This window comes from Merops nubicus, unplaced genomic scaffold, assembly GCF_000691845.1.
Source record: "Merops nubicus isolate BGI_N331 unplaced genomic scaffold, ASM69184v1 scaffold1061, whole genome shotgun sequence".
In the NCBI taxonomy this organism is placed as follows: Eukaryota; Metazoa; Chordata; class Aves; order Coraciiformes; family Meropidae; genus Merops; species Merops nubicus.
Window position 1 is genome coordinate 52,154 of NW_008585986.1, and position 15,020 is coordinate 67,173.

Genomic DNA, 15,020 nt, shown 5'->3' on the forward strand with positions numbered 1-15,020 from the left:
ACAACTTTATGAGAAAAAAAAAGCAGGAATCAGACTTTTAGTGAGTTTCCACCCAGGAAACTCAGATTCTCCAGCTTTCATCTTTTTCTTTGCATTTTAAAACTGAGCCACAGCCTCTCCTGTTTTCCTTGGTACAAGCTATATACTGAACCAGGGGAATATTGTTCATTTCCTCCATTATGCTTATTTTTAGCTTGTTTTTATTTTTAGTGTGTTTTATTTCATGTCAGCATATGCTGGGAAATGCCTTGGTGAGTTAACAGGAAAGGTGCTACAAAATGCAATCTGTGCTGTGTTTCTATGTCCCACGAGTGCCTTCTCTGCTCCCCCAAAAGTGAGTTTAATGCTTCAAGAGGAGTCTGATTTAGAGTCCTTTTATGTGGAAAGTGGGTATCAGGGAGAGAAAATCAGATGGAGGATGGAGATGTTTATATATTTTCAATGTAGAAATGCTGGTGTTTTGTTTGCTTCCCTCTGGCCTTGGGTGCCCCATGGTTAGAGACCACGCACAAAGTGGATGGCCTCTTATGTTAGGAACTCAAGGTCACCCCTGATGGGCTGAGACATACTTAGGTCAAGATATAACTCCATTCCCACTTTGTACTCCACTCAACCTTGTACTGCTGTCTGCTTGCATGCACAGTGCAGCCAGCATTGAGAGTTGTCTCTGCTGTGAGGACAGCATGCACTGCCTGGATATCTGTTCCTTGCTTCTCCCAGGCAAATGCAGCCTCCTGCATTGTTGTGACAGGTGATGGTTTTAAACTAAAAGAAAGGAGATCTAGACTAGATAGAAGAAATAATTTTATTTTTTGGACTCAATGTAGTGAAACACCAGCACAGGTTGCCCAGAGAGGTGGTAGATGCCCCATTCCTGGGAACGTTCCAGATGACGCTGGATGGGGATCTGAAAAGCCTGCTCTAGTTGAAGACATCCCTGCTCACTGCAGGGGATTGGACCAGCTGGATTTTAAAGCTCTTTTCCAACCCAAACCATTCCATGATTTTCATGGGCTGCCCCATTCTGTTTGCTCTCTGCAGCTTAGTCATCTTCTTCAGTTTAATGCTTTCTATATGGGCTTTTTTTGGGATGATGTGCTGGTTTTAGCTGGGGTAGAGTTAATTTTCTTCATGGTAGCTAGTATCGGGCTATGTTTTGGTTTTGTGCTATTTGATCTTGATTCCTTATTCTCTTACCAGTATGGGTGTTATATGAATCATGCAAAGCCTTCTGTCCTTCCCATGTCAAGTAAAGAAGGGAACAAGCATTAGGAGACCCTGAGGTTTGCCTGCAGAGCCCTTGGTGGACTACTGCAGCAGCCTGCCCTGTCCTACCCTGCTTTTCCTGATGTCATATATGGGCACTAGCATTTCTCACAGAAACTAGATTCAAACATGTCCTTCAGTAGGCTCTTATCTCATGTTACAGGCTGCAGGAGGTGATGAGTCCACCGCCTCCCCTGCTGACCTATTCTTATATCCCACCACACTCTCTGCTGAGAAGGTGCTTCTGATTTCAAGATGAAAGTTGTTACTTTTGCTGCTCTCTGCAGCTTAGTCATCTTTTTCAGTTTAATGCTTTCTATATGGGCTTTTTTTGGGATGATGTGCTGGTTTTAGCTGGGGTAGAGTTAATTTTCTTCATGGTAGCTAGTATCGGGCTATGTTTTGGTTTTGTGCTATTTGATCTTGATTCCTTATTCTCTTACCAGTATGGGTGTTATATGAATCATGCAAAGCCTTCTGTCCTTCCCATGTCAAGTAAAGAAGGGAACAAGCATTAGGAGACCCTGAGGTTTGCCTGCAGAGCCCTTGGTGGACTACTGCAGCAGCCTGCCCTGTCCTACCCTGCTTTTCCTGATGTCATATATGGGCACTAGCATTTCTCACAGAAACTAGATTCAAACATGTCCTTCAGTAGGCTCTTATCTCATGTTACAGGCTGCAGGAGGTGATGAGTCCACCGCCTCCCCTGCTGAGCTATTCTTATATCCCACCACACTCTCTGCTGAGAAGGTGCTTCTGATTTCAAGATGAAAGTTGTTACTTTTGCTCCATTGTTGTCAGAAAGGTCTAAATGCCTCCTGCCAGCAGACAACTTTTCTGCGTGTATGTGTCTGTACAGAGTGATCAGATCCTCTCACTATCTCTTCTCTGTCATGATAAATATTTTTTCATCTTAGCTCTTGTAGCATAAGTCTTGCAGTCCAGCTGTGGCTTCTGCTTACAGCTCCCTTTTGAAATCCCCACACAATGTCTTTCTTGGTGGTGGATGTGGATCAGAAGTGAATTCTTCTGGACGAGATAGGAGATGGCAGAAATGAGGTATAGTGTGCTGCCATGGGAATCAGATATGGATAAAGGTGAGTTTAGGATAGCTGGATATGCACCCTTGAGGAATACTGGTAGAGAAATCCTACATGTGTGTTGGCTTCATTATGAGCATGTGGACCATCTGCCTTCAGGAAGGAACTGGGCCAAATCCTCTTAGGAATGATGAAGGTACAAACAGTCCTGTCTCAGGTGGGGAAGCTGACTAGACCAAACCTGACATCACCTGCAGCTTCACTTTCTGTGTTTCTATAAATCTATTCTAGTGTAGCAAACAACAAAAAATCCTTGGAAAGGAACTGTGTGGAAATATATAAAGATTGATCTTCTCTTGCTTCTTTTTCTTCCTTTGCCACTATAGCTACAGGGGGGCCAGCAGGTCATTTGACATCTTACTGGTGCCTTTTCTCTATCATCTGTGAGGCAGATGACAGTAGATGACTCACAGGGATGTTATTTTTTTGCCAAGTTTCTTTGGGAGCCACGTACAGAAGCAGACATTTTGAGATGACAACCGCAATGAAGATCATAATCAAGAACCATCACCACCGTTGGGTCTGTACACGTAGCCTGCTCCCACAAGGATGGTTGCCATCAAATTTCCTGGAAAAGTGAGACCTTTCCCCTTCACAAGAAACATGCCTGAAGCGAGAAATTCCCAAGTTTTTCCAAAACATCTTTTATTTCCTAGCTCTTCTCTTTTGCTAAACCACATTGGGGTAAACATCTTTTATCTCCTTAATGTTCAGTGCTACAATCCAGACTCCACTAGAGTACATGTAGTGACTACTTTTAACTTCATAAGATTTGGCTGAAGCCTTTACCTTTCCATCAACATCTTCTACAACCCTCTCTCCCCCAGAAATCACACCATGAGATGAACTTGCAATAATTTTCCCCTGTTAGAGTTGGAACTTGATGATAAGGGAGTTTAGAAGCAATCTTTGGATTGAAAGCTTGGGTAGATACCACAACAATGGATGATTTATACCTTAGGCAGCTGCACTGTATTTGGCTTGGCTTAGCTTGATTTAGGTAAATCAGTGTTTTCTGGGTTTCATGAAATGATTGCTGTAAAATACAAAATTTCAGCATTTGAGAATTTGGGGTTTGTCACAACAAAAAGATGCCTCCCTACCAGCACTGCCACAACCAGCTCATTGTGATCCATTGCTGGCATTTGCCTCCTGCTTTTATTCTTGAGAGGATCCCAAAGGAAAAGTTTTGCTCTAGTTTTCAACTTGGTCCCATTTCAGAACAAAGCTCTTATCATTCCAGAGCAGTTAGGGCCATTGCTGGGCAGAATTTCACAAATTTCCAGATCTGAGACATTCTTTGATGTATGAGTTATGGGACTTGGTGAGCCGAGAAGATCATGCAGGCTGGTACTGATGTCAAAAAAGTTAGGAGAAAAAGCATAGGTATTTTGTAAAAATGTTGTTGACAAAGCATTATTTTGAGCTTCAAAAGATGCTACGATAAAAATGGAAATATTTTTTAATGTTTTGTGCAAAAAAAAAAAAAATATTGGCTTGTCCCACATCTTATAGAGCCTGAATCTGAAATGGGAGTCAGGAGTTTGCAGCTGCAATACAGGAATTTCATTTATCATCAAAAGGAGAAAGAGCTCCTTCATGCTGAGATCAGAACTGGGCTAACTGCACTATTTCCTCGTCCAGCCTTTGTTAGACTGTTCCAGCAGCTGGGAGCAGTGATTTATTCCGTCACTTTACCCAAACCCTGCTAAGGGATGCGGATCATGATGGAGCCAGGCAACATGGCTTTTTCTTTATTTTTTTTGTCCTGCACTTGTACATCAAATTCAAGGATGTCCTGGCCCAGGGTATTGCAGTGATAGCTCGTGATGATAGTGCTAAAGGAAGTAATCAAGGCAAAGTTTGTAGGTAGACATGATATATAATTTTTTTAAGCTTACTGATATATTTGAGAAAATCAGACAGCTTTCAGTGGCGTGAGCCCCTCTTTGGGTCCAGAAGAGCAGCACCAGACTTCAAAGCTACATGTAGGATGAGAACAGCTTCTCAAAACTTGAGTTAATAGGTCTCAGCTCATTTCCAAAATAAAACATATTGGGTATTTGTGGGATAGGGGAAATCAGTCATCTTTTGGGGCAAAGAGAAAGCTAATTATTTCTAAAACAATGCACGAATGTATATGTGTGGCGAATATAAAAAGAAAGGTTTTGATATTGTTGACCTATAATTGTCAGTCCCTTATATATAACAAATCTATGTAACATTTTTCCTATATAATAATACATTAAGAAACTTGCTCATTTCTCTATCTACTTCATACCAGCATTGCTGGTTACATTTCCAAACTGGTGGAAAACAAAAATGTGCCCAAGTAATGCTGAAAAGGATCTGTGCTTCAATAATTGTTATTAAATAACAACATTGTCCCACCTGCCAAGGCGGCCCCAGACAAAGTGCTGTTGTTCTACCAGCACCAGCAGAGCTGCTCTGACCAAGCACTTGGTGTAGCTGGATGTGGCCAGAAGGTGCCACCACCTCATCTTGAACCAGTGCTGGGATGAGCACACCCTCCATAACTCAAACATCGTGAGCAGGTGAAGTTAGGTGTTTTGGGGTCCCAGAGCAGCCACCCAGCTGCCCTGTAGCCTACAGCTGCTTAGTGAACCCACCACACACCTCCCAGCCCCACTACTCAGCATGTGTTCTATGATTTGGTTAGATAACCTCCATGTGCCCAGAGACACCCGGGGTAAGGACTTTCTTGCAGTGGTGTGTTATGTATCACCAAGCACCATGGTAGGAGTGATGCTGTGCACCAGCTGCATCTCCTCACATGCCCGTGGCTGGTAAGGAATGGAATTGGATGGAGAAGCGAGGCTGGAAAGAGAAGCAGCTCAGCCTCTGTGCAGACACATGCACACAGGGAGGTTTAAGACAGTGGCTCCATCATGGGGAGGTGGAGTTGGAGACAGGAGTGTGTGTGTGTGTGTGTGTGTGTGTGTGTGCGCGCGCACGCGTGTGCGTGCGTGCGTGTGTGCTGGGGGCACAGGCAGGGAGCAAAGTAATTGCCTGGAGATGGTGACTACAGGAGGGGAGGGGAGAGGGTTACAATTGGTACCAGATGCCCTCAGAAGCTAATGACCTGACAAATGCTGTGCTCATAAAACAAATTCTTTAAAAAGGAAGCAAATGGAAATATAAGCTAGTGAAAGAATTTGCAGCAGCTGCCCTGAAACCATTTCTCACTTCATAAACAGGTCTGCATTGAAAAAACAGCCCCTTTCTTCTCCTTCGCCTTTGTGGTCCCCTCCTGTGCCCAGCGGCTCTTTCAGAGCTGTGGCCTGCAGGTTTCCACCCTGTCTTTGACTCTGTGGACTTGCCCAGAGTCAAAGGCAGTTGCATTCTCTTAAGGTCCATGTTGGCCCTGATTTTTATTTTTAATTTTTGTGTGTGTGTGTTGTTTGTGGAATTTCTAGCCATGCATCCTTGGCTGGAGAGGTGGAGTGAGCGCAAGAGGCAAAGGCTGTCTCTGCATGCCCTGTGTGAAACACGGAGCACCGTGCAAAGGTGGGAGTAGAGGAGAGGTGTTTGGGTGCAGCTCCCTCCCTTCTCTCCCCTGTTATCACCTGAAGCTGCTGCACCCCTGCTTCTGGAGGGCAGATGTCACCTTTTGTGCCTGAATCACTTGGTAAAATGTAAAAGCCTGACTGCCAGATAATCAGGGGACATTTTCCTGTGGGACCTGTTGTGTCAGCCCCATGTCTTAGCCTCATTACATCCCAGGTAATTAATCTACTGGCTGCATTTTCTGTTGCCTTCGGGCCTGCGCTTCTTTTCATTGTAGGATTATATGTGATGCTTAATCTAGTGATGCTTAAAACTAGTCCTTGGTGGGAAGCTGTTACAGCAAGGAAGGGACTGTTTATTTACAAGGGACATAGGACATGATGTAAGCTTTCCTGGGACCTCTTGTAACCTGAGATTGTGCACAGGGGATGATAATTCCCTCTTTTAGCTGTATCTCACCTTGGTGGCCACAGCTGAGTCTGTAGAGCTGGACATGCATATGTAAAGATGGTCTCCAAAGAGCCTTGCATCAACACGACCAGGCTTGAAATGCTGCATGGGCCTGTGAGAAAAGCAGAGGTGCTCAAGTCCATCAAAGGAGAGTAGGAAGGTAGCAAGAGTGGGGTGGAGGAGACAGCTGCAGCACGTCCGGCTTCTACCTTCCGGTAGAAAGCTACCGGCTGTGATGTAGTTGTGTGAACATGAAGCTCAGGCAGCTCTGCTGCCAGATCTTGTAAGGACTGCACATAGTTTGAAGAGCATCTCATGAATGATTCCCTAATATTTGCAGAGGTTTCTTCTCCAGCTAAGCCTTTCCTTGCAATTGGAGAATCCTTTCAACTGAGTAGATTCTCTGATGCCTAAGGCAGGGTTTGACATGCTTGTCGCCCTTCTATCAGCATAGGCTTTAATAAGGTCTTTTCTTCCTGACCACCTATTGCTGCAAATCTTGTCTTACTCTGCACTGACTGAAATTGCAGTGTGGAATCAAAAGTTACAAGAAGGAGAAACACACAGTGTTACTGTCTGGGCTTTGTTGCCTTTGGTAAGTGCAGATTTCTTGCTGTCCCATGTCTGCCCCCACATGCTGGAGTTTGAGATACGTGCATGAACAGAGTATATGTGGGAGGACACATGCGAGTGGCTGTGATTATGTGAGTCTAACGTGGTACTCCCTACAACACTGCAGAGCACAGTTTCAGGAGTTCTCTTGCACAAGTTCTCTGGTGTCTAGTATGATTTGAGCATGCTGAACATAAGACATTGTCATGTGGTAAAGACCACCTTGCTGCCAGAGAAGCTGCAGCCCTCTCAGGAAGGTGCTACCAAGACTTGTTTACAGCTTTGCTCCTCGTGCATCCAGGAGTGATGCTCGACAGGACCGTCTGATATCAGCTTTCCCTCTTGGGCCGTGGGAGAGTTATGACCTTGCTGGATATGCCATCTGCCTGCTCCCTCCCTGTTACCTCCCTCCTCTCACCCTCTTGGTCCACCTACACCAAGCACCACTAGCCCCTTCAGTCCAGCCTCTGTGCAGCCTGCACACCCTTGGGTAGAAGAGTAGCCACCCTGGTCAGCATGGACTTTAGAAGGAGTCTAAAGTCTAAAAACAATGGAAGAAGCTGGAGCTGAGGGATAGGTGTGCATCTCTGTAGGCATCTGTGGCCCACTCAGCATACCATTTAGGTGCCACCTGGAGAGAGCTCCTCCTTGCTGAAGAAGCCCTGGGACCCAATGGTTGATCTCTTTCCTCTTCTCTTCCATAGCTGTGTCCACAGTGCCTGTGCAGGATCTGGAAGCTGCACACGGCCACTGCTTGCTCACACTGCCACCCTCAACTGTACCTCTGATGGCCCGGGGCACATGGTGTGCACTGTCGCCTGCAAGAAGGGTTTCGTCCTCCGCTCCAGCAATGGGAAGAGCCTGGGCTCTACATGGGTGAGTAGACCTCAGGGTGGGGGTAACCTCAACGTGTGTTGGACCAAGGGCTAGTTAAGAAAAGATGTAACCACCTTGACGTAGTTGGAGTGACCTTGGGACTCCCTGTTTCTTCAGCCCTGACGGCACTGCTTTTCCAAGAAACATCATCCCAATGGAGGCTCCAGTGCTGCACCTCTGTGCTCATGGTCCTGCTCTGGAGACCCTTCTCATTCCCTAGCTCTCTCAGCCCACTGCTGACTGCAGACCATGGCTCTGCCAGGCCTAAAAGCCACTGCAGGAGATGCCCCCAGCCAGGGTGATAACACTGCTGCAGAGAGAGAAGCAGATACTTCTGTTCTCCTGATGGGCATTAGTGGGAGGGTTAAACATCCTGGGGATGTTTTCTCTCTTTTAGTTGAAGTTAGAAGCTCAGGAAAAAATTAAGTCATTGCAGAGCGACTATATTTAGAGGCAGCCAACAGCACGGAGAGCTTTTCTTCCTGTGCGTTGCATTGCAAAAATGCTGCCCAAGCCAGTGGGGCAGCACAGAGGTCACCATGAGAGAGTTGGTCCCGCTTTCCAGCGGGTGAGGGGATGCCTCACACAAACGACAAGCTACTACAGCTCTTAGCTGTTGGTGGAGGAGACCTGGGACTGGTGTGTCCTTGGGAGCTGAGCTGCCTTGGATCTGGGCAGTGACCTTGGCAGGATCATGGGCCCAGCGTGCCATGTCCTTAGGCTGTCCCTGGAGGGGGAACAAGAGTCTCTGGGGCTGAGCTGGTTCCTGTGCCAGAAGGAGTGAGGGTGTGAAACTGCACAGGGTGAAGACAGATGGAGGTGAGTCAGGCCTTGTCAGCAGGGTGGACCTTTCCTCTCCTTGGAGAGCTGGAAGTGCTCATGATGCCCGGCAGGCAGGTTTTCCATACCTCACCCATCAGTACTTGCTGCAGGAGAGAGGGGCTCTCAGAAGTCAGTGGGGTAGCTGGGGATGCTTAATTAATTAAGGTTGTTAATTACACGGCCACGTGGCTCTGTAGCGTGCCCAAGGAAAACAAAATGTTCCCATTCTCCGAAACAAAAGCATACAACACACATCTGCTGCAGGTCAGTTTCCCCACTTCTGGCAGGGTGATGGGAAACTTCTGGACAGTTCTTTGCCATGTGGCTGTCACAGCAGATGGCAACTTGCAAGTGCCCTGCCCTGAGCCCTCCAGTCATGTTACTGGTTTGGCCGTGTGACCCTAATCTTCTCCTGACCACTTGCCCAACTAAGAAGGTTATTATCATCAGCAGGCAAACAAACAAGTAGCCAAAGTCCTCTCTCCACTCTTAAATCATAGACCAAGGATCCAACATGCCAGACCACTGGAGGGAGGAATAAGTCAATGCATTACCTCACAGTATAGAGTGTGCGGAAGGGAGCAAGCTGACTCTGGAACCATGCCATGGGAGATGGAAGGACCCAGGTGATCAGTCTGGTCATCTTGCCCCACTGTCCTGGGAGCTCCACTTGCTATGAAGAGTTGGGGAGCCCCTTTCAATAGCCAGAACCCCACACACCACATGCACTGTGTGAGCAGACCACCCAACTGCACCACCAGCAGGGTCCGTTCTTATAGAGGTGGATTCTTGTCCCACCTCCAAGTTAATGTGGATGGCGGGGGCACCTTCTTCTGATCTTCTCATCAATTTCCACCCAAGGCTGGCCAGAGTCTGGGTGAAAACCAACCTGGAGGGTCCTGGTTGTGGGCATCATCCATATGCCAACCCTCATTCAGGGTTGGGGGTTTATCCCCAGCACTTTGGCCTGCTCATCTTGAGGCTTTTTGGGAAAATGCAAACAGCACCCTCTCTTCACCTGGTTCAGCTACACTACGATCCTGCTGAACACCTAGTAGTACCAGGCTCACATCTAGTGATGTTCTTCAGAGCCACCACATCCAGGTCCAATCAAAACGTTGACCTGGGAGGAGAGGTCACACATTTGACTGTACTGGTAGAGTGGTTGTATTCAGCCAATGAAGTGACATCAAAAACAGCTGGAAGACAACTTTTTTTGTTCTGCAGACTGCTGGGTTGAGATTCGTGGTCTGGGAGTGAAAATCATAGAATAGTTTGGTTTGGAAGGATCATCGAGTCCAACTGCCCTGCCATGGTTAGGGACACCTTCACTAGACTGGGTTGCTCACGGCACATCATCACCTACCACTCTGTTGATGGAGTTCATGGAACATATTGGTCATATTTAGTGGTGGGACTACTGAGGGTTAATTTCTTATGCAATCCCATCGCCAAGAGGGGCTATGTAATTAGGATTTGTAAATGAGGTTATACAAACCTCTGTTTTCAGTGGAGTCTGTGGGCTGAAGTGTGAGAGAACTGGTACATTTAGGGAAAAACTATCAACAGGACAGCTGCCCATCAACGGCTGGATCTCGTGTGGGAGAAAACAGCAGCACACAGAGCTGGGAATAGCCTCTAGCTTGGGAAGTCGTAGCGTATCTTGGAAGGATTTTCCCTTAATGTGCTCTGGCACTGCTCAGACAGTGTGCATGCAGCTAGCATTTTCTGGAGGCAAGCAAACCGAGCATGAGAAGGTCTATTGGGCAGGTGGCTTTTAGGTTACCCCAAAGGCCATTCACTGCTTTCACACCCCAAGTATCACCTTGTGAACAGGTAATGGCTTTGTGACTTTGTGTCCAGGGTGGAGAGAAAGGACATGCTGAAGAAGGAAAAATGGAGGAAAGCTCTCCTTGCCCTGAAGTCTTGGTCAGCCCTGTCTGCAGTGGTAGCAAACCAGTAGATTAAAGATCACTCGCAGGGGTCTGATGGAGCTTTGCCTTCTCTGCAGCAGGAAGTGGTGCTGATGTGCAGCTTGGGACAGTGGGACAGATCAGTGACTTGTGACCCTGTTGACTGTGGTGTCCCTGACCAGTCTCACGTGTACTACGCTGAGTTCTCCTGCCCCAAGGGGACCACCTACCAGCAGAGATGCTCCTTCTCCTGCATCCATCCAGCCAAGCTTCAAGGTATGGTATGGAGTGCTTGGAGATCTTACCACCCTTTTTGGTGCCACCTTTCCCAAGCTGTCCAAATAGAGTATTGCTACTTTGAATTTCCCAGTTATCCTGGCTTCTGCTAGCCAGGCAGGCTTTTGAGAGACTTCCCAAAATGGTGGGCATCCACCCCCCTTGAGCGGACACTCCATAGTGTGAGGATAATTCCCTCTGACTCCCATCCCCTGGCTGGCAGCCCTTATCCATTCGCCTCAGGGTGTAGGGATGTCTTCTCCTGACAGCTGGTGAGGTCTGGCAGCCTCCAGCATTATGGGGCTGAGGGAGGCAAGCAGCATGCCAGAAGCCAGCGTGGACAGACAGAGAGGACTTCAGAGAGCCAAAAGTGGCTCAGTGCCTGGTGGCTGTGGGAAAGCCTGTGGTTCGGGAGGCCTGGGGCTCTATAAAGCCATAGAGACTGATGCCCACAACTGCAGAGCAGTCTGGGAGATGTTCACCACCCAGACACACAGCAGCCCCCCAGACACGCCATGGCCTGGCTTTCATTCTGCCGACTCCATCAATAGCCGCAGGAATGTTTTTAAGCCAAGTCGGAGAAAGAGAGCTACTGTTCCTCTCTGTGCAAGGCTGAGCTGGACGGGATTTCGGGGGTAATTGCCTTGACAGCTTCAAGCATTGGGACTTTATGTGAGTTTCCACCAGCGCTTTTGCTCTGAACAATCACATACAACAAATCATTTTAATGGGTGCCCTATTTTCTGGAGACGTTTATAGCTGAAATGTATGAAAATCATTTACTTTTTTTTTTTAAGTTAAATCTAGGGAGCAAAAGCTGCAGGGAATTTAGGTCTTATTTCACGATGAGGGTGATGCCAGCAGATCCTCAGCGTGAGCTGATCAAAGGGTGGCGTACAAATGACAACTCAACAGCCCAAATTCTGCCCAAAGTGACGCCCGTTGCCTTGGGTTGGTCATCTTAGGGCAGGGCTTTAATCTGATCTTTCACTCGCAGACTCCTCTTGCTCCCGCTGAAGTCAATGGGAGGTTTGCCTTGGTGGGAAGGCATCCCCTCAGTGGAGTGCCCTGGGTGACTTCCAGCAGCTGACACGATGGCTGGTGGTGCTTGGCCAAGGCTGTTGAGCCACGCGGGTAAACTCTTAGAGGTCCAGCTGACTCGGCCAAGCAGCGGAGGCAGGGACGTGCTTGACGCGTGTTCTCCCCGGAGGCTCGCGTCCTTACAGGCAGGCGCTGCAGGACGATGAGTGCTAAGAACAGGCAAGGGAAGGATGGCCTGGCTGTGCAAGGGGTGACCCTCAGCAGGGCTGGCCTGCCAGGAACACAAGCGCTGAGCAGAGGCATGGTCTTGCCCCTGGTCCAAGAGCAGATGTAGGCAGAGCAGTGATCCCATAAAAAGAAGGTGATGCTTGAAGGGGGTGTGGAGCAGTCTGGCTGCACCAGGAACCTGCTGATTCAAACCTCTCAGAAGGAAGAGTCACATTCACTCCAGTCCATCTTTTTTTCTTGCTCAGCAGTTCCTAGTGAACCATCCATCATCCACACCATGTGAGTGATGCAGTCCTGGATACTTATTGCAGGCACACCCAGAGCTGTGCAGTTTTGTCCACCCATTAGCTGGGTCTACCAAATGTCCTTTTCTCTAGCGGGGCAACAAAGAGTTGGGCTGTCATACTTAGGCCAAAACTTTAGTAATGGGTGGTTTGATTTCCCAGTCACACCAATTAAGGCTTTCATGTCTGTCTGTCCTGGCACCTCGCATCTTGTGCTGCACATGTAGTGTAGCTTGTAAAGCTGGGTGAGGACAAGCTGCAAAAAGCACCTGGGAAGAATGAAGGTAGGCTGAACTAAATATGACAGAGTTGTCATACACAAAAGCCTCCAGCCCAGTGATGCTATCCTTAGGCATCACCATAGAGGAGAAGTCTAATGAGTGTTTTGGGGAGATTTGCAGAACCAAAATCCTTTCTTCACTGCCTGGAAGTTGTTCCTTCCTTTCTTCTGTCTGCACTGAAGGCATATCTGCTGCAGCCTGACCAAGCATGCAATGGCATCTACGGTCTTTGCATTTGTTGCCTCCCTTGGTATCAGTATCCACTCTAAAGAGATGGACTCTCATTGGTTGCTCTGAGCTTCCCTCAGCAGGACTCCATCCCCACGTCAGCTGTAACCCTGATACACCGCTTCTCTTTTGGGGTCAGGATCAAACCAGTGGCTGACCTGCCTGGAGGACGGTCTCTGGTCACTCCCTGAAGCCTACTGCAAGCTGGAATGCGACGCACCTCCCGCGGTGGCCAACGCCAAGCTCCTGGTCCCGCGGTGCCTGCAGGGGAACCACGACGTGGGCTCCATCTGCCGCTACAAGTGCAAGCCTGGATACCACGTGGCTGAGAACACAGTGGGCAAGCCTAAGAAGTGAGTCTGTGGCGGGTCTGTTATCACTGTTGTCTTCCTCCTTCTTCTCCAGAGTGAGCAAAAAGGAGAGGTGATGGTATGCTGGCAGTCTTGAAGAGCTGACTTGATAGGTAGAAGGCAGAACAGCTTGCTCTGGTCAAACAGATTTCTTGAAATACGGGAGGCATCCCCCTTGTTTAGGTGAAGGCAGGTGGGGCAAGACATAAACTGCTGTTGCACATGTGTCCATTAAGTGCCTTAGCCTAAAGTGTGTGAATTTCTCATGCACCTCAATGCACTTGGTGAAAATGGAGCATGTACAGAAGTGTTTGTGGACTCTCAGGTAATTAGACATAATAAGATGCTGGAAGGTTCCTGGAGCTACTGTCTTTCCTAAAAGCAGTAAAACATAAATCAAGGCAGTGGGGGTTGTAAGAATGAATGGCCGCCTTTGGTCAGGGTTAACATTTTACCCCCTGCATGTCTTGGCTAAATTTTTTCTCAAGCATTGGCATTTCAGTCAGAGAAAATTTTTCCCTATGCTTCAGGAAAAAATTCCTGGTGATTCACTAGCCCCTGCACTCAGCGAATATCACGGTGCTGGGGGTAAAGCATCATTTTGTCTGTGGTGCCTCCAGCTGTAGTCCCTGATGGGCATGGTCACTAAAGATTCCCTGGCACTGGCCGGATCCTCCCCAGAGTCTTGACGCTAGCCCAAATCAGGTAATTATGTGCTAATTGCTTAATGCCCCCTTCCAGTTTTAATTGAATGCAGACTTCATCTCCACTTTGCTCTGGGGCAGGGTTGTTGTGCACTGGGAAGTGTAGTTGCCAAATTTCATGCCTCATAATGAAGGAAGTGGTTTCTGTAAACAGCTTTTCACAGTGTTAGGATCATTTCTCGGGCCAAGGGGGGCTGAGTAAATTATGATGGTAGTTACAATCACACGGACTGCTCTGCAAACTGCAGAGCAGCTTGCGTGCCTGCAACATTTTGGGCACTGGACATACAATCAGATCAGCTTGAACAGTCTGGTCATCTCAGTCAGCCTGCAACATTTTGGGCACTGGACATACAATCAGATCAGCTTGCACAGTCTGGTCATCTCAGTCATGCTGCAGCAACTGCTGGTCAAAAGGATGTCCTCTGGGACTTCCTGAGGCTCCTCTAGTGCACGTGTAACTTCCCTATGGGTCTGAACAGCCTGCGAGACAAGTCAAGGAAAATTCTGCAAAGTGTTTTACATTTTCATAGTGATGCACACTGAGCTGGTGTTTTCACATTTGCTATTATCATTACTACTAATCCATCTAACATCTTTGATAGTAGAGTGTGATCCTGTTACAGTAACAAAAAAAAACACTGAAACAGAAAATTCATTGCTCACTTATCACACAGATTAACTGCTGTGTGAGTGGCCAAAGCAACAGCTTTTCCTTGGGATGTTGGTGTCCTGTCTCATCTGGAGCTCTGTGTATGCACTCAGCGTGAGTACAAACCCTTTGGCACGTGTAGCGAGCAGCAGCTACTAGCCAGTATATGGGCCAGTCAGTTGCTGGATTGCTGGAAACCTTTCTGGTGTTTCAGCCCTGGCAGGCAGAGGAGGGGAGCTGCCAGAGTGAGAGGTTGCTTTCTTGTTCAGGCCAGTTTTGGAGAAAGCGAGTTGTTGAAGGTGGTGGAGAGCTCTGGAAAGGGCTGGCACTGGTGGGGCACAGGTTCCTGATGTGCTGGCATGCAAGCAGGGTCTCAGCTGATGATTTGGACATCAGATTTGGGTACTTC

The 15,020-nt window shown here is 47.8% G+C and overlaps 1 protein-coding gene across 1 annotated transcript in view; it reads left to right on the plus strand.

Moving 5' to 3' along the window:
• Positions 1–15,020, plus strand: part of LOC103780790 (pappalysin-2-like) — a gene marked incomplete at its 5' end in the record, with an annotated part of 89,302 nt that overhangs the window by 46,849 nt on the left and 27,433 nt on the right. Inside the window, 3 exon segments of the mRNA XM_008948480.1 lie at positions 7,661–7,815; positions 10,649–10,843; positions 13,045–13,258. Of these exon segments, the coding sequence (XP_008946728.1) occupies positions 7,661–7,815; positions 10,649–10,843; positions 13,045–13,258 (564 nt within the window).